The sequence below is a fragment of the Salvelinus alpinus genome, chromosome 2 (assembly GCF_045679555.1).
Source record: "Salvelinus alpinus chromosome 2, SLU_Salpinus.1, whole genome shotgun sequence".
NCBI classification, from domain to species: domain Eukaryota; kingdom Metazoa; phylum Chordata; class Actinopteri; order Salmoniformes; family Salmonidae; genus Salvelinus; species Salvelinus alpinus.
In genome coordinates, this window is record NC_092087.1 from 129573394 (window position 1) to 129593799 (window position 20406).

The 20406-nt window shown below is 45.4% G+C and overlaps 1 protein-coding gene across 1 annotated transcript; it reads right to left on the reverse strand.

Annotated features, from left to right (window-relative positions):
* Positions 1-7100: 7100 nt before the first annotated feature.
* On the reverse strand, positions 7101-11164 carry LOC139568780 (interferon regulatory factor 2-binding protein 2-B-like). Its single transcript, XM_071390857.1, has 3 exons — positions 11091-11164; positions 8658-10987; positions 7101-8306 (listed from the first exon to the last, which is right to left on the reverse strand). Exons 2-3 carry the CDS (start codon positions 9442-9444, stop codon positions 7567-7569), a joined length of 1527 nt encoding a protein of 508 aa, XP_071246958.1. The 5' UTR covers positions 9445-10987; positions 11091-11164; the 3' UTR covers positions 7101-7566.
* Between the last annotated feature and the right edge of the window lie 9242 nt (positions 11165-20406).

The window sequence follows — 20406 nt, forward strand, 5'->3', positions numbered from 1 at the left end:
AACCTTGAACAACCTCGGGGCCTTACAAACAAGCATGCAATTGTTAGTGGCACTTGTTGTTAGCGATTCGTTGCGTAGCCATGAGGAGATGGTAGAAGCAGCACAGTAAGGAACTGAAAGAACGTTGGCCATCCGACGCGTCCGTCCTTTCAGACAAGCCTGGTCTAAAAATACAGGGTGAATGTTTTAGGGGAGTTTGTGGGAGACGCTCATATGACCTCCAGAGACAAACATTGACATGGCAACGGTTAAAAATAAGTTACTATAAAAGTGTTAAAAGGGAGGATACAGTATGCTGCTCTGTTTGGAATTGTTCCAGATTAACTAGGCCTAATACTGTAGGCTACATGGAATGACGAACACCCTCAAAGTTATTTTGAAATCGTTTTGAGGAATAGCTTTGGCTTTTAGTTTGATATTACATTTGTGTCATTCAAAACCAAATCGTGGATGTAAAATACATGTAGTTATATTTCTCCAAAACAGCCACTATTCCCTAGGTTTCATTCAATTGAATGTGGGCCATAGTAGTCGTGCTTTTTATTAATGTTGTTATTTGATCATTCCCTCAGGATCTATGTTGAAAGCTGTGTGGTACAAAGCAAAAAGTTTGGGCTTCTGAGGCTATTTTAATACAGAGGTAGGTAACATTCGTTCAACAAACCTGTCTTGGAAAGTTCACTTGATGCAAATTCCACATGGCCGACCTTGTGCGCACGCTCCTTGTGTGTTTATTATCATACGGTCTTCCAACTTCATCTACTGTTGGGGACATTAAGAGGACATTAAGGTGAAGCAGTCCTCTAAAGACACAAAAGACAATAATACAAGAAACAACACTTCTATTGCCTCTCCCTCTACGATACGCACTTCCGGTTTGGTTTGGAGCGAGTAGTTGCATTCCGCTTTGCTCCACAGGTAGTATTACATTTCATTTCATTACAGTACAACAGTTTGATTTGTTTGATCTTAGCTGGCTACATAGCCGTCTTTGTATCCAAGATAATTGTGTAGTCTAGAGTAATTGTCGAGGTTACCTAGCCAGTTAGAGGTTACCTAGCCAGCTACACTTTCAAACAAAGTCAACAACGCAGCCACTGCTAGCTAGCCTATTTCACCAGCCAGCAGTACTATATCATTTTAGTCAATAAGATTTTTTGCAACGTAAGCTTAACTTTCTGAACATTCGAGACGTGTAGTCCACTTGTCATTCCAATCTCCTTTGCATTAGCGTAGCCTCTTCTGTAGCCTGTCAACTATGTGTCTGTCTATCCCTGTTCTCTCCTCTCTGCACAGACCATACAAACGCTTCACACCGCGTGGCCGCTGCTACTCTAACCTGGTGGTCCCAGCGCGCACGACCCACGTGGAGTTCCAGGTCTCAGGCAGCCTCTGGAACTGCCGATCTGCGGCCAACAAGGCAGAGTTCATCTCAGCCTATGCTTCCCTCCAGTCCCTCGACTTCTTGGCACTGACGGAAACATGGATTACCACTGATAACACTGCTACTCCTACTGCTCTCTCCTCGTCTGCCCACGTGTTCTCGCACACCCTGAGAGCTTCTGGTCAGCGGGGTGGTGGCACTGGGATCCTCATCTCTCCCAAGTGGACATTCTCTCTTTCTCCCCTGACCCATCTGTCTATCGCCTCCTTTGAATTCCATGCTGTCACAGTTACCAGCCCTTTCAAGCTTAACATCCTTATCATTTATCGCCCTCCAGGTGCCCTTGGAGAGTTCATCAATGAGCTTGACGCCCTGATAAGTTCCTTTCCTGAGGATGGCTCACCTCTCACAGTTCTGGGTGACTTTAACCTCCCCACGTCTACCTTTGACTCATTCCTCTCTGCCTCCTTCTTTCCACTCCTCTCCTCTTTTGACCTCACCCTCTCACCTTCCCCCCCTACTCACAAGGCAGGCAATACGCTTGACCTCATCTTTACTAGATGCTGTTCTTCCACTAATCTCATTGCAACTCCCCTCCAAGTCTCCGACCACTACCTTGTATCCTTTTCCCTCTCGCTCTCATCCAACACTTCCCACACTGCCCCTACTCGGATGGTATCGCGCCGTCCCAACCTTCGCTCTCTCTCCCCCGCTACTCTCTCCTCTTCCATCCTATCATCTCTTCCCTCTGCTCAAACCTTCTCCAACCTATCTCCTGATTCTGCCTCCTCAACCCTCCTCTCCTCCCTTTCTGCATCCTTTGACTCTCTATGTCCCCTATCCTCCAGGCCGGCTCGGTCCTCCCCTCCTGCTCCGTGGCTCGACGACTCATTGCGAGCTCACAGAACAGGGCTCCGGGCAGCCGAGCGGAAATGGAGGAAAACTCGCCTCCCTGCGGACCTGGCATCCTTTCACTCCCTCCTCTCTACATTCTCCTCTTCTGTCTCTGCTGCTAAAGCCAATTTCTACCACTCTAAATTCCAAGCATCTGCCTCTAACCCTAGGAAGCTCTTTGCCACCTTCTCCTCCCTCCTGAATCCTCCTCCCCCTCCTCCCCCCTCCTCCCTCTCTGCTGATGACTTCGTCAACCATTTTGAAAAGAAGGTCGACGACATCCGATCCTCGTTTGCTAAGTCAAACGACACCGCTGGTTCTGCTCACACTGCCCTACCCTGTGCTTTGACCTCTTTCTCCCCTCTCTCTCCAGATGAAATCTCGCGTCTTGTGACGGCCGGCCGCCCAACAACCTGCCCGCTTGACCCTATCCCCTCCTCTCTTCTCCAGACCATTTCCGGAGACCTTCTCCCTTACCTCACCTCGCTCATCAACTCATCCTTGACCGCTGGCTACGTCCCTTCCGTCTTCAAGAGAGCGAGAGTTGCACCCCTTCTGAAAAAACCTACACTCGATCCCTCCGATGTCAACAACTACAGACCAGTATCCCTTCTTTCTTTTCTCTCCAAAACTCTTGAACGTGCCGTCCTTGGCCAGCTCTCCTGCTATCTCTCTCAGAATGACCTTCTTGATCCAAATCAGTCAGGTTTCAAGACTAGTCATTCAACTGAGACTGCTCTTCTCTGTGTCACGGAGGCGCTCCGCACTGCTAAAGCTAACTCTCTCTCCTCTGCTCTCATCCTTCTAGACCTATCGGCTGCCTTTGATACTGTGAACCATCAGATCCTCCTCTCCACCCTCTCCGAGCTGGGCATCTCCGGCGCGGCCCACGCTTGGATTGCGTCCTACCTGACAGGTCGCTCCTACCAGGTGGCGTGGCGAGAATCTGTCTCCGCACCATGTGCTCTCACCACTGGTGTCCCCCAGGGCTCTGTTCTAGGCCCTCTCCTATTCTCGCTATACACCAAGTCACTTGGCTCTGTCATATCCTCACATGGTCTCTCCTATCATTGCTATGCAGACGACACACAATTAATCTTCTCCTTTCCCCCCTCTGATAACCAGGTGGTGAATCGCATCTCTGCATGTCTGGCAGACATATCAGTGTGGATGACGGATCACCACCTCAAGCTGAACCTCGGCAAGACGGAGCTGCTCTTCCTCCCGGGGAAGGACTGCCCGTTCCATGATCTCGCCATCACGGTTGACAACTCCATTGTGTCCTCCTCCCAGAGTGCTAAGAACCTTGGCGTGATCCTGGACAACACCCTGTCGTTCTCAACTAACATCAAGGCGGTGACCCGTTCCTGTAGGTTCATGCTCTACAACATTCGCAGAGTACGACCCTGCCTCACGCAGGAAGCGGCGCAGGTCCTAATCCAGGCACTTGTCATCTCCCGTCTGGATTACTGCAACTCGCTGTTGGCTGGGCTCCCTGCCTGTGCCATTAAACCCCTACAACTCATCCAGAACGCCGCAGCCCGTCTGGTGTTCAACTTTCCCAAGTTCTCTCACGTCACCCCGCTCCTCCGCTCTCTCCACTGGCTTCCAGTTGAAGCTCGCATCCGCTACAAGACCATGGTGCTTGCCTACGGAGCTGTGAGGGGAACGGCACCTCCGTACCTTCAGGCTCTGATCAGGCCCTACACCCAAACAAGGGCACTGCGTTCATCCACCTCTGGCCTGCTCGCCTCCCTACCTCTGAGGAAGTACAGTTCCCGCTCAGCCCAGTCAAAACTGTTCGCTGCTCTGGCACCCCAATGGTGGAACAAACTCCCTCACGACGCCAGGTCAGCGGAGTCAATCACCACCTTCCGGAGACACCTGAAACCCCACCTCTTTAAGGAATACCTAGGATAGGATAAAGTAATCCTTCTAACCCCCCCCCCCTTAAAAGAGTTAGATGCACTATTGTAAAGTGGTTGTTCCACTGGATATCATAAGGTGAATGCACCAATTTGTAAGTCGCTCTGGATAAGAGCGTCTGCTAAATGACTTAAATGTAATGTAAATGTATGTATTTTGGAGTCAGGAAGAGTAGAGAAGGCTGATGAGGGGGGGGGGGGCAGCTGAGCAAACAAACGGAGAGAGAGGGGCGAAAAAAGGCTTAAATTCTTTCTGAGTGTGCCCCGTAATTTGAGCAAACCTATTCATCTCGGACGACTGGCTGCTTTTTCGCCCTCGGGTGTCGAGTTTCGGTGGCAGACGAAAAGGAATGAGCTGGCTCGGCTGGAATTCGAAGCAGAGCTGAGCGCCAGCCAGCGTTGCAGATGAGCTGGCACCAATGTAACAGAAAGCCCGGGTCAGGTACACACCATCTGCTCCCCTCCCTAGACATCAAACGAACCAACGTTGATCCGCACAAAATGGAACCTGACAAATCGGCTGCGGCCAAGTCTGTGTAGGTCTACTGTGAAATAGCTACAGTGCACATTGGGTGTCAGTCATAATTTTATTACATAAGCCTAAAGTGCTCGCCACAACATTGGGGGGAAAGCGAGAATGTACAAACTAAGTGCAAATAATGTTTTGGAATGTAAGCCTACTCATTATCGGTGAATGAAGAGTTTCCGTTTACTGACCAATACAATGTTATTCTACAAAAACCACAGTGGGCTAATGTTTGACTTATGTTGAATTTGCTAAGTCTCTTAAAAATGACATTAATTGAAAGTAGAGCTGCAACGTGGGGCCATGTAGGGCTATATCTAGGCCCATTTCCTTCCAAAATAGAGCTTGCTAGCATGTAGTCTATAAAACCCAGAAATTAGTTTACCTGTGGTTCATTCAGCCATCCCTATGGAGAAAGAATATGGTTTTAGGATAAACGCAGAAAATAAAAGGGCTGAGGTTAACACAGGCTTAAGAGATCTTATACATTTTGTTCAATGAGATATCAGTCATTTAACTTGACCTTTATGAAAGAAAATGTATAATATAAATGGTTCAAAAATTACAAAGTGAAGTTAGCTGATTAAGATCATCTCATAGAACAAAACGTACAAGATCTACTAAACCTGTGTTTACCACAGACCTTATTTTCGGCGTTTATCCAAAAACACTACAAAAATGCCATTCATTTCCCTAATGGCTTTGTCCAACAAACCACGGCAGAGTTAGTGCCTATAAAAGGACAGAATTACTATTGCTCTCTATACCAACCTTGGACCGTGTTGTCATCAAACTGGGTCAGTAAAGGGTTAAGTCTGGATTTGGCCACTCCCCTGAATGGTGGGTGAATGCAAGGCGAGGCTCAGGCGCAGAAAAACACAAGCCTCCCATTCATCTCGTCACCGTGTGATCAACCTTGAACAGTGGAAGGCGTGTTATTGCACCGGAGGTCCCGAGCAGGCAGCAGCAGAGACGAGAGGGAGGGGAGGCGGGGGGACGGTGACTCAGGAATTCCACTGAGGCGTGCACATGACCAAGCACCTCTTTTATGCCCTCTTGTGTGGAGGATGATATTCTTGACTACAATGCAGCCATTGACTCAACGGTGTTCTGATGGCGAATCATGTCAAACGCCCATGTGTGTTTTGTTCATGTGTGCACTGTAGCCTATAGAGGGGATGATTGTATATTCATTTTCAGATAGTTGCCAATAAACAATGAATCCAGAGGGGAAATGAACAAAAATAGGCATCTACAAATAATGCATTGTTTGTCGTTTATGCTGTTGGGTTACTAGGGAGATATCTAGGTTATCACCGAATTAAATATGTATGCAGTCAGCATTGGCTACGGCTTGCAGATAAATAAGAGCTTATCTCCAAAACTGGTTTACCTGGCTCGAATGGAAGAATCCCTCTCTCACACACAGTGCACACTACATGTTTGCTTCTACAGTAGCCTCAACGAATTGTATTCAAACTATTTCTCCGAGGCAAAATTATAAATCACATTCATACTTCTTGACAAGCATGCAGCGTTGAGTTGTGGGAAAAGCCAATACGGCCAATCAAAGTACTGCGCTCACAAGTAGTCACACGATATAATCACTCATGACGTCACATCTTTACTGTTTGCTTTGTATTAGGGTGTGGATGCAATGTGTCAGTGGCAATGCACCTGGGGGCGAAGTGACAAGAGAATAGATTTGAAAGAGATTTAACTGAATATTGTGCAGATCTTATTGATCTCCATGACTTCCGTATATTTTAGCTCCATTGCTAGCCTAACTACCTTCGAACATGAAACGAAACAACTCGCTCAAATTAAAAACTGACTTACCAAGAAATGTATATTAGAGGATGTTTCAATTGTGCAGAATCACTCTAGAAATCAACATCCCCAATAAACTGTGCTGTGGAATAACCTTAGTGAACTGATTAAATGAACATTTAAGTCATTTTGGGTTAACTGTACCTGAACTTATAGCATGAGAAACTAAGAATACTTTTGTCTTCACCAGCAATAGGAGACATGCAGTAGATTTGACTAACTTAGTGGCCATTATGTACAATGGCCTCAGTTGCTGTAAGCAAAGCAATCACGAGTATTAAAACCATCTGAGGAATTTTTTATGCTGGCATATATTCAACTGTATGTTTACTGCTGTATTGAAAATCTCCTCACTTCTTGTCCTCCCTCTCTACTCCCTCGCTTTGCCCCCCCCCCCCCCCAAACCTCCCTGGGTCCCATTTTGTTCTTGTCAAAGGTATTGCATCACAGCCCATGAGTGATTCATAATCGGGACATTACTCTCTCTCCCTATGGCTTCACTCGTTACTGATTGCAGGGAAATAAGCAAACCAGACACTAGTTATTATTACAAGGTCAGAAATTGTATTTGGCAAGTTTTTTTTTTTTTAAACAAGTGCATACAAGTACAGCTAGAAGCAATTCAGTTTGCCAAGTGCTCGTAGAGTCATATTAGTTAGTCACATTCTATGTTTAACAGGGACTGCCACCAGAACTAAAAAAATTACATCGATAGGACATCGAAAAAAAGAGGGGGAGGAGGAAAGTAGTCTGTTATGATGAGTACATACCTTTATCTTCAAAAAAATATATAGAAACACAATGTATTGAAAAACAAAAGAATCAAAAAAAAAATTATACAGCCATGTTTACGAAGTATACAACTTCCCTTGTGTCCAATATGTACATGTCCATCAGTTTCTTTTGGATGGTATGCATGGTACGAGGATTTATATTCATTTGTAATGGTGTACATGTTGGTTTTTGTTTGTTGTTGTGGTAGTTAAAAAAAAAAAATGCTGGTAAAATCAAGGGTCTCTCTCCTTTTTTACTTTCACGTCCCCTGCTAAGATGGTGGCTATTTCACCCTGCATGAAGGCCCATGGTACGTTGGAGCCCACCAATGGGCATTTCTCCCCGCTGGGGCAGTACACCTCTCCCGTGGCTCCCTGCTGTTTGATACTCTCCCGAGAGCAAGGGAAGCAGAACTTGTGTGAGGGCACCGATGGGCACTGGACAAAGTGTGTGTCCTCCAGCCTCTCGTGGCACAGGGTGCAGCACAGTGGCACGCTGCCCGGCACCGACGAGTCTGGAATGCTCTGCGGCAGCGCCCCGTGAGGGTCCATGCCCTGCGAGTGGGCCGTGGCCACCACCTCCCTCTGGGTCAGCCGCCGCTGGCCTGCAGAGGACGGGGACAGTGGGCTCCCGCTGTTGCGCCGACCCGCTGCCGTGGTGGAGTGCACCTGGTTGGCATCCTTGGGCGAGCCAGTGTTGCCGGCATTGTCGGCGGCGAGGATGAGTGCTGCCATGGGCGACTGGCCGTTCTGTGCCGTCGCCGCCTCCGGTGGGGTGGTGCGACTGTGAGGGGAGATGGTGGAGGGTGGAGCGGCAGAGAAGCCTGGCAGGGAGGCCGGGGGCATCTTGAGGACCTCTGAGGGAGACGGCAACCACGGCTGGCCCTCGCCACCGTTCATCTTGGGGGCGGAGCCGTCGCCATCCGGCTCAGGGGAGGCTTTCCTCTTCATGCTCCGCGGGTGCTTCCCTCGGTCTGTTGGAGAAGGAGGAAGGGGTGGGGGGTGGAAAGAGGAGTTAACGTTTAACAAACACTCCAACCACCATAGCAGCAAATGTGCATGCACTGTAAATTAATGAAAATAAAACTTAGAGGAATGTATGTTATTTAATATGTAAAACTAAACGTGCAGAGGAAAAACAAGTGGTATATTCGGTAGCCTGCTGGGGATCAGACTAGAGGAAATGTAAACATGCATAAACAAACATTCAGCTGAAAACCCACGTCAACACAGTGGCAAAGTAGCTGACTAAGAACACTGCCAGATCCTTGTTTTAGTCTTCTAAATGAATGCATTCATGTGTGAAAAGAAATCCACAATCCTACCTGGTTTCGAAGAAGTTGCACTTGACTCATATCCCATAACGCGCTGCATCGCCGCGTGGTCTTTCTTGAACCTGCTGTCGAATGTGTGGAGAGCCATCAAATCCCTCACTGTTTTGCCTTTGCCCATCCACTCCTCCGCCCGCTTGTGGCTCTCCGACATGTCCGACATGCTATCCGGTCTATGCTTGTCTTTCATATCCTCCCCGCGCTTGCCGTGGTCGCCTTGACCAGGAACATTCAATGGGCCCGGCATACCCATTTGAGCGGGCCGACCATTGAGTGCGTGTACTGGACCCATGTTTCCGTTTACTAAAGGCACCAAATTGGGAGGAACCGTGCTAGTCCTGCGAGGGTTGGGGCTCTGGCGGTTCAGCTCCGGCGGGTCGTCGGGTTTAGGAAATCCATTTGGCACAGGGATGCCGTTAACTTGCCTCCCCGGTTGGTACTCCGGTCCCAACCTTGGCGGTCGGTCAGAGAGGGGATAGCGATCCAGAGGCTGAGGCGGACGCGAGCCGGGGTCTCCAGCCGAATGGTTGTGGGACTGAATTTCCTTCCCCGAGTGCTGAGGTTTGCCTGGCCCCGGAGATCTCCCGTCCTGGAAGCCATGAGCCCTCTTCAGCTGTCGGGCAGTCTCAATTACAAACTCAATCCGGTCGGCTCCCTCGTAGTTGACACATCCCCTGCAAACAGGTTCGGTAAAATCCCAGATCATCGCCCATGGCATGCGGGGCAAATCACACAAATAACACGACTGCCTCCTCGAAGCAGCTACAGCCGCGGACGACATAGTTTTCGAAAAAGTGGATACCAAATTCTCCAAACCTCCCTGGGATTCGTTTTATTCTGTAGAAAAAAAATGAATCGCAAATAATTGTGTATTTTCCCTCTAGCCAAACAGCCTTAAAACAGCCAAGTTACATTGAGAAGTTCATTGCAGTTGTGTACTTTACTACGGCGCGCCTCAATCTATCTCGCACTACAACTCACAGCTCAAGCTCAATGTAGGGCGGTGACGTCACCGACGACACACCACAAGTGCTTCCAGCAGCTCCAATTCTATTTACTTGATTCTTAGACAGCCCCTCCAGCGCATGCTCACCTTTTTCTCTCTTTATCTGTAGGCCCTACCACTTGTGCAATGAGTTAAACTGCCAGCAAGCCCTGAAGATAAACTGGTTGGACGCAGTTGAGCCCTGCTGATAAAATTATTTATTTCACGTCAAGGTTAATTGTATCAGAACTGTTGATGATAGGCTTCTGCTTACTGAGAATCGATATCCAAAGAATTCAAAGCAACATCTACAATTATTGCGGCTCCTAAATTGTCTCACGAATGTATAATGCCTTTGCATGCAACTCAACAAGTGGCGTTACCTATCTTGCTCCTTTAGGTAGGTAGGCTATGCATGCTCTCCCGGACTGGCACTAGAGCCCTATTTAGCAAATCCTCATTCCAGTCACACTGCCAGCACAACGTCACGAGGCGGATAGCTTTCACCCAACCATACAATTCGACTCCTTCCTTCGTCCTTTTAAAATGGGATAGCCTCTTTCCAATTCATAGTTTACGAGTTCAGCTTTGCACACTCGGGACTTGTTTAGACAAAATTGTTTTCATAATACAACTATTCTAATTTAACGTCAATGTTTATCATTTTACAAATAGCCGCGATTAACTGTTTAGGCTACTTTGTCAATCGCTTCCTACATGCGCCCCTTATTCTATGCAACAATATCACATAACGAGGTAGTTGGTACATTGTTGCAGTCATACTGTGGCGCGTACCTGCAACGTTGTTGCAATTCGACATGAGAATATAGCCCCTAACCACCGTTTGATAGCGACGTCTAAATATTGGACAAAGTTCAGCATGACTAACGTACACCAATCAACCCCTCGTGATTCAGTAAACTCGACAACTCACAGCCTGTCTGACTGGCGAACACGGAAACCCCCAGATCAAAGTCACAAACCGAGACAACGTTTGCACTTTTGTCAATTACTGCTCCCTCAATTCTTAATACGTCTGGGGGCTATTCGTGTGGATGGTTCATTTACTTTGATAATCATTTCGCATAGCCTAAATGTCACTCCGGTCTGGTCTTGTTAGACTGTGAGGAAGGTCTACAAAATAGCCTTAGGCCTACTAAATGTTTTTGTTATTGCATGAACTGTGTGTGTAGCCTATATAGCGCACTGTAAGGTTTGACAAAAAAAATGATGTCCTCATTGCCGACCGAGGAATTCTCCGTCATTTGCTTTGTTAGGGTTAGCCACAACATTGTAACGTAGGTGGCTGTTGTGTGAGAGGCAATACCGCCGAGGAGACCTGCGGATACAAAGCATTTTTTTTTTTTTTTGCAAGCATGTAGCCTACTATATGATGACGTTCCAAACAGGAAGTGGATTTTAATCACGTACCCGCTTCTTACCTCGCCCATCCGTGGAAAAACAAACCATCCTGGCTCGCTGCCAAAGATCACAGACGAGCGAGTCACAGCAAGCTAAAGCAGAATACGAAAGGAAATGGTTTCTGAAAGAAATCATGCTCTTTCTTAAAGAGACAGTCGCCCTAAATGTGATTTATAGTTTCATTTTTGGATACACCTATTTGTTTCTAATAGGCTAAACATGGAAAATGGCAACTATGTCATTGTATAGCAACAAGCTACAACATGTATGGTAGCAGCCTCAGATTTGTCCTGTAACACAGCCGCCGAAAACGTGTGGGGAGGCGGCATTTGCCACAGCACCTTTTAACCCCTTTTGATTTAATAAAATATATTGACGTAAAGCGTTAGAAAGAGGGGTGAAAATGTATGTTTTAAGACCGATTTGCTCACATTTGCTCTGTCCTTCACATCAGAGTGCTGCGTGCATTTGCACGCGGGCCGGGCACAACGTTCAAGGCATGCTCTCCACTTTCCTCCAGTATTTATATAGCAAGCGTCACTCCCGACAGACACAAACTAAAACTCTTACATAAATGTAGCAGCCTATACACCTAAAATTTTGCGATCTGACATGCTGTATTGCATGGAAACGAGACCATTTTTCAGTCTGATCAACTGTAGGCTACTAACAACAACAGCAGCCGCATAGTCTAGCCTACTATGGGCCCTGTCCCTCTGGTGTGTAAGTATGTAACGTTGTGTATTTATAGCCCATTTGTTGGTGAGAAAATGTGAATGGGAACACATTTGGTTTATATTCAAAATTGGGCTGACTAGGCTACCTAGACTTTTTCAATCCAAAATTAACTGGAAATAATAAACACAACATAGACTGAGTACATTTTTAATTAGGCCTACAGTTACATAGGACAGGACTACATGATGCATCCCTGCATAAAGCAAGCTCAGCCCTGTGAGTTTTATTGTCCAATCATGTTGCTTTCTCGGTGTATAGGAAACCCCACTAGTTCTAATACAAATGTCAGTTGAATTCATTCAGTTGTGCAACTGACTAGATATACCATTTCCCCTTTCCCTTCCCTTGAAAATATAATGAATATGAACAAGTACAAGGTTGCTGCCTGCAGTTCGACATGGTTTTCATCGTCCCCAAGGCCAGGAAATTTTCCCAGGATTAAAAAACAACAACATGTGACCTGATTAGAAAACTCTGGTCCTGTCATAGCCCATATTAAACCTTTTTACAATAGATTAATCACATCATACAATATAAGAGCCAGAATTTTTTGCTGGTTAGGTTGGTTACCAGATCAGGAAAAACTACAGACCCCAGAATTTTGGGGACTCCGGGACCCGTGGTGCCCCCTCTGCTCTGTAATACTACTAGCCACTTAGCAATTTCTTTAAGTTGGCTTTAGCTATCCCAGTGGTGGAAAAGTACCCAATTGTCATACTTGAGTAAAAGTAAAGATACCTTAATAGAAAATGACTCAAGTGAAAGTCATCCAGTAAAATACTACTTGAGTAAAAGTCAAAGTATTTGTTTTTAAATATAGTTAAGTATCAAAGGTAAATGTAATTGCTAAAATATACTTAAGTATTGAAAGTAAAAGTATAAATCATATCAAATTCCCTATATAAAGCAAACCAGATGACACAATTTTCTTGTTTTATAAATGTATGCATAGCCAGGGGCACACTCCAACACTCAGACATAATTTCCAAATGAAGCAGATCAGAGGCAGTAGAGATGACCAGGGATGTTCTCTTGATAAGTGTGTGAATTGGACAATTTTAAGCATTCAAAATGTAACAAGTACTTTTGGGTGTCAGGGAAAATGAATGGAGTAGAAAGTATATTATTTTCATTAGGCATGTAGTGAAGTAGAAGTAAAAGTTGTCAAAAATATAAATACTAAAGTACAGATACCCCCAAAAATGACTTAAGTAGTACTTTAAAGTATTTTTACTTAAGTACTTTACACCACTGAGCTATCCCAACTAGGTTCCCAATCTCCAGACTATCAATCGGTGTAAGAGTAGCTAGCTTGTCTAACTATCTTAGCTGGCATAACTGCTTGCATGTTTGTTAAGCAAGCAATAACTAAATGTTGGATAAGACATTCCTTAAAATGTTTTACCCAGATTAGCAGAGATGCAGAGAAGCATTTTTTTTATTTTTTTATTTTTTAAATAACCACCAGTCAGGAGGATACAGACAGCACAAGAGGTATGCTTCGATATGGAGAAGAAGAAAAAAATGTTTGGACATAAAATTAAGCATAATGATTATGGCTATAGATTGCAGGAAAAAGCTGTTTCTGGTGTTTGAAAAATGCTAAATTATCAAATTTACAGATGGGGTCATAGCCCCTCTCTGGACCACACCCCAGCCATCCTCATGTACCTTATGCCCCCTCAGATTTTTGTGGTGCATGATGCCCCTGAATGTAAACAAACTAGTTGTGGAATGATGGCTGGCCAAGGGGAGAGCCATTCTAACAGTGAACCACTGACAATGACTCAGCATTAACAGTAGCAACCCAGTCATCTCTTACTCAATGGTCTGTATGACTGTATCAAGTCGGTGTGGATCTGCATCGCCCAGACAGCTGACTTGATGTGACCGTGGCCCATTTTGTCTCGTCCTGCTCTCTTGGCTGCAGCACTGTGACATGCCCTGTCTCGCTCGCCCAGTCAGCTGTGTGGAGAGAGAAAGAGAGAGAGAGACGCGAGGGGGACACGTAGGCTACTGTAGGTGCACCAGTGAACAATGTGTCCTATTTCTCTGCAGCCTGAGGCAGAACAGGCAAATGAGCACTGAGCAGCAATAGCAGTGTGGGCTATTTGCATCCAGGACAATGTGCCCCTGTGAACGGTGTATAAGCAAATCCCAAGCGATGGCAGGGAGAGATACTGTAGATATTAAAATAGAAAGGAAAAGTTTTGACCCAAAATAAGAATGTACCTGGAGGTCAGAAAGGTTGGATGTGGTGTAGTTTGCATTGTGTATTGTACATTTGAGTATGTATTTAATAATACGAGCACACACATGCACACGCACACACACACACACACAACGCGAGTGTGCACATGCACACGTGTGTGTGTGTGTGTGTGTGTATCTAGACTCTAACGAAATACATACTTAAGCTAACACCATATTGGGTTTCATCATCATGGCTACCAATCAAGTTCGACATTTCCCCACTACCATGCCAAGACGTCTGCAGAGCAGCAAGGTAACCCTCTTGTTTCACTTAAGACTCTTTAGTAAGCTGGTTAATTAGAGTGGGAACATCCCTTACGCTTGTGGCCTTGTCTTGAGCTGGGCCAGCGTGAAGAAAAACAATCCCCTTATGCGGTGTGATTACAGTTTACACACACATACAGAAAGTCAGTCACAGACACAAACACAAAGTCACAGACGCATCCACACACACACACACACACACACACACACACACACACACACACACACACACACACACACACACACACACACACACACACACACACACACACACATTCACACAAAGAATACACACACACCCCTATCCTCACACAGACACCCCTATCCTCACACACACACACACACACATACCCTCACTTCCTCCCTCCCTTGCCCTCACCTACATGCATAACAATCCACTTGAGCATCTATTGTGGCTTGTCACGAAGGTTGGAAGACCCTAAGACCTGCTGATCTGCTGATGGGATGGGAGGGATGAAGGAGGGGGGGTGAGGGCACTCTGGTGGCTTATGTGGCACGCTGATATCACTCAGCATCCCCAGGTGCTCCAACTTTGGTGGCAGCTTGAACAGCGGCTCACACACAAACACAGAGGACTACATGTCACGCAATCACAGGTTGCCACAGTGTCTTGACACGAGCCTGCTATTGTTACTTTTAATCATTCTTCTTAATGGTCTGAGGAAGAGAACGGCAAGAGTGGTTAAAGAGAAATTAGGGTAACATTTCGCTTAAAGCCAACAGGTACTGGTGCATTGCTACCCTTATAATATTTGATTATTAACTAATATCTTACTGTATGTCTTTTTATGTGTTATTTTTGGCAACAACTGAGGATCATTATGACATATGATACTAAGATATTATTCATGGGTTGCACATCTGTCACTCGGTCGCATTGTTGCCATTGTTATCAACATTTTACAGATGCCGCAGCATATTAATGTCTGACTGATGGTTAATGATGTCTTTCTGAACAGGGGGCTAATGACTGTTTCGTCAAATGTACACTATAGTGGCCTGGAAATACGATGACATTGCTGAAGTAGACAAATAATTAGTAGAAAACAGCTTTGCCATCATTATGAGGTCGTCAAGTTGACTTGTTCATTGGAAATAGCTAGCAATGCTAACATTAGCTAGCTAACATTTCGGTGCTCTCTCCTCAATCTTAGCTAGCTAAATTTATACTGTATCTAATGTAAATCTGCCAACATCACAATGATGACAAAAGCTTGTCTTACTAATTATTTGCCTCCTTTTTGAAATGTCATGGGGTTTCCAAGCCACAGTAATGTACTTTAGACGAAACCTTCATCAGCATTCATTCAATATTGTGATGAAATGTGCAACACATGAATAAGAGTGTCATATGACAAGTCCTACCATGCATTATGATCACGTCATACCTGTTGGCTTAAAGTCAAGTGTTACTTGGAAGTTCTTTCAGGTCAGCCATTCCTTGCCTGCATGACTCTTGGGCAAGGGCCCTTGAAAAGGTTCCCAGTTGGTTGGAGGTTGGAGTTAGTCAGATGTGATATTTGTAGACATGGCCTCATGGCGAGGAAGAGGGTCAAAGGAGTCAGTGTATTTAGCTTAGCCGTTTCACATGGGAGGAAATTTGCTCAATGGGAAAGAATCCCAGGAAAAGCAGTCTGGAGAAGGTGACTTTGAGGTCACACTGTAGCACTGTGTCCAGCTTGTTTCAGATGGACTCCTGGCCGTTCGCAAAAGTATCCAATGATGACAAAAACAAATAAAGACGATATCTGAACCACATGACTCCATGCATTTGCTTGCCAAAGCTAGGGAGTGAGGATATGTTTGATAAAAAAATTATTCATCTTATCAATTTGCCCTTGACCAGGAATGTTTACGGTTCGGCAAACCCCCCCCTTGTGACTCAGTCAATGGACTTTTGTTCCTCTGTGATCTGTCTGTAGACTCAGTAACTAGGTGGTTATATGCGCAAGCCTTCCAGTATGCGACTGAGGCAAATTAACAGCATGGAAGTCGTTTAATAATTGAACAAATGGCTTTGTAGTGGCTTCTCTTTGATGTGTTAAAGCCTTTAAATTTTTAAACAGTACTTTTCGTGAATTAAGCATTACTGTACACAGCACATGTGCTTTGAAGTTATCGAGCGCATGCTGCTGCATGTTGCTTTCGAGAGCAAAAAGAAAACAAATAGCCTTTTACTTTTGCCTCTGTCGGGAAGCAACTGACAGAGTTCCAAATAAATAGCTGTTTGGCTCCCAATGCTTATAAATGATTAGCCTTGTGGTCCCAAAGGGAATTTCCTTTCCGAGGTATTTGATTTAATGTGTGCATTTAATTGAAATGCATTCTAAATTAAATTCGTAGTATTTTTGTCAGAGGACGTCTTCCGTAGTTGCCAAGAAAGTGTAGGCTTACTTTGGCGCCTAACCTCCCATTTAGGGGAATTCATCTTGTGGGCTGAGGTTGTTGCAACGTGTTCCTCAAGGCCTGAATTCTTACGTTATTAACTGAAAACTATTAGCTAGTTATAGACCTAATGGACTAATGGACTTATTTTAGAATGGGGTCGATGACATTGTGTTGTGTCTAAGCTTGGAGTTACTGACCTAGCACTATTGGCTATTTTGCTTAGTGACAGTTGGTTCTGACAGACACAAAAGCAACATGCTGTGTAAACTCATCCGAAAACATTATTCGATTTTTTTTTTTTAAAGATGACTTATTCCCGATTCCCTGAAATCACACTTTAGTTTATCGTCATCAACATTTGACTTTAAGTGTGGCGCAATGGAGGGGAAACCAAATCATCATCATCATTATAATTTCATGTTGTTATTGTCAGTGCAGGAAGGAAAGGGTTACTATGGAGATCACTCTCCTATCAGGACATTCTAAGTAATGAAGCATTTCCTGTTTACAGACGTTTTTTTTTCTCTCTCTCGTCTTAATCATCCGAGCTTGCCACGAACTAATCCCATGCCTTACATAGAAAAAAGATCCCACATTTAATGCCTTCCTCACTGCTCCCCTAAATAGCACTTAAAGCTAGGTTACAGTGTGCACACAGACATTAATAAATAGTGTGGTCTACGCTTCAGACGACTGCCCACAGCTCGCTGAGTGTGCACACACTAAATTGCCAAATCACTTCCTGCTTTGCTGCAATGAATCCACTCTCTGACCCTGACAGCCTGTTATGGTGCGAACGGCTGAGGCATATGCCACTTAAAGAGATAGCTTCTTGGACAGAGCCGAAGGGAAATGTACTACCCTATTGATTGTCCACAATGCTTCTTTGGCAGATCAATAAGCAGAGGTAACAAATGCTGATTGAAAAGAAATAAAAAAAATTGGGATGCTGCAGCCTTGACTTTGCAGCGTTCTTAAAGCGGCGACAGTCTCGAGAAGCGGAGTTGACTGCAGTGCTTTGATCTTTGATGCAGCGTTGCAGTACGGAGTGATGCAATATCCTGGTAATGTCACAGCGCGAGCACTGTATTGTATAGGAAGGGGTGTGATGTTTTTGCATCACTTTGACAAAGCAGCATTTGCATTCAAGGCAATGCTTGGAGACTGCATAGGCATTTGGTGCAGATCTAGTCCTCTGGTCCTTACAAGTGCAGTTAGTCATACTACTGAGAAGGATGCCATTTTGGGCGCTCAGACTTACCCTCAATATAGCGACTGACGACACCGTTTATAAAATGGAAGGCCAACTCAAATAAAATGGCGCGTTTGGAGAGAGAGGGGAAAAACACTTTTGGATGGTGTGCATCTGGAAACGGAGGAGAGGCGGTGATGTCACAGGGGCAAAGTGAGGAGACAAGAGAAAAACAAGGCTTTCTTTTTCCCTTCTCTCGCTCTCTCTCCCTCGCTCCCTCCACCCTAATCCTCTTTGCAGGCCTGGAGGGAAAGGGTGGCGGGCTGCCAAGGCAAAGGCTGCTGGGTAAACGCAGGGGCTGCCAAGCGGGGCCCTGTCGCCGGCGTTAGAAGCACACATCTTTGTTCTCGGAGACCTGGTGTTCTGCCAAGGGCCTCATTTCAGCCAGGCATTATGGTTGCCCTGGATCGAAGCCAAACTACTGAGAGCTTACTCCCTTCTCCCTCCCTCCCTCCCTTTTTTCTCTATACCCTCCCTCTCTCCCTCTCTTTTTCCATCCCTCCCACTCTCTCTATGACACTCATACACACATACACACACACACACCCATCGCTAGGCTCTTATTCATCCCTGAATCCTCCGACTAGGGCTTCCTGCCAAACATTCATCAGTTGCCATGGCAGCAGGAGAGAAAGAGAGAGGAGTGGAACATCAGAGCGAATAATAATGAGTCACTCCTGGAGCCAGATGTGCCACATCTGCAAAGCCGCCACACTGAGGGGGAGGGAGTTGGGGGAGGATGGGCGGAGAAAGGGGTGAGGGAGGATGGGCGGAGAAAGGGGTGTGTGAGGACTAGCAGTTAAGCAGGATGGGTGAGAGAAGGAACAGGGGATGGGGGCATTTAATGAAAAAAATTGTCTGTATTCAGTAACATACTGTAAGGGGACATTTTGAAAAATAGCAGACAACCGAGCCTATGATCACACACTCTTCTCAAGCGTGTGGGGAAATTGCTGGAATCTACCCCGCAATTTCTCCAGTATGGGAAAATATGGAGAGAGCAAAATCGCAAAGCAGTTGAGGACGCAAATTCCTAAGAGGATAGAAGAGTAAAATCATATGACATGCAAACTGAGAAGCTACACTAGTGGACACCAGCAAAAATAAGGCTTTCATTTATGTGAAAAAGAAGATCCAAAGATTATGCTAGCCAACATTCCTCATCTCGACAGTTCCACACCTCAACTAAAACAAAATGAATATTAGCCCATTAAATATTTCCTCTGATGGAGAAAGGCGAGCAAAACCCAAAACACACCATGTTTGTGCATTGGTGCAAAATACCATTGAGTTTTGATTATCTTTGAGTAGCAGTATCTGCAAAATACTTATAGGCTATCCCTACTGTGATGCAACTCTGCATCTTGGGGTATTTTCTGCCACGCTCTGCAAGTTTCCCCTCGATTCACTCTTTCCGATATCCACATGCATCTTCGGGGCGAGAATGGTAAACTCATCAACGAAGTGCCGCTTAAATTTCATGGGATTCTTTTATGGTCTGGGCTGTTACGGGAGAAAACATTTTTGTTCCTGTTTTCCCTGTTTTTCCCTCTTCGCCAGTTAGTTCGCCAGGGTGCTAAGCCAGCTATTCTCCATTCAGGTACGCAACACAGGGCTGCCAAAAATAACAGCACGGCAAAGTTCACCATGATGTAACTAGGCCCCGAAGCAAGAAACTGCAAATAATGACAGCTTATGTAATGTCCAGACAGACAGAGTTTTCAGGCCACTCCAAGGGAGCAAGCGCATTAAAGGGGAGTTTTTGAAAAGATAATGAGGCAAAACTTTAAGTCTGAAGTATCAGGTTAAAGTGGATGACAGGAGATGAAGATGTCTTTATTCCTGACACTCAAGCTTTTTCCCGAGTGTCTCACAGAGGATTCACACAAGGCAGATTCTAGGGGATGGTGCTGGGCTGGCCATTGGCCCACCCACTCAGAAATGACACAACGTGATGATTAAGGAATGGTCGGCCCATGTGATGCAACATGTTGATCATGTGACCAACTGTGTCACATTGACCTTTTTAACCAACTAGCAAGTTGAGAGTTGAGCAGCAAGAGGGTCCAGTATCCTAGAGTATACTAGCAGGTTTAAAAAAACAGGTTGTCTGCCCAACAGAAGACCGTGTTAGCCCACTAAGCTAAAACCTTGCTCGGGGAGGTAACACAAGTCTTCACATCTAAGATGATGTTACTCGTCTTGCAAGTGCACTTCAGAGAACCATCTACGCTACATATTTATTCTAAATGGTAATAGATTCTCTGCTAGACTGTGTTAGGTCACTAAGCTTACTCAGGGAGCTAACATGCGACCTCCGCTACTTATATATCGGTAATAGATTCATTGCTAGCAGACCCCATATGTGCACGTCACTTTATTTCTGCCTGGTCTGGATGAGAGAATCCTCAAATAAACAA

Coding starts and splice junctions, on each gene's coding strand:
- LOC139568780 (XM_071390857.1), bottom strand. CDS start 9,444: ATGTCGTCCGCGGCTGTAGCTGCTTCGAGGAGGCAGTCGTGTTATTTG. Junction 8,307..8,657: donor TGCAACTTCTTCGAAACCAG/GTAGGATTGTGG, acceptor CTTCTCCAACAG/ACCGAGGGAAGCACCCGCGG.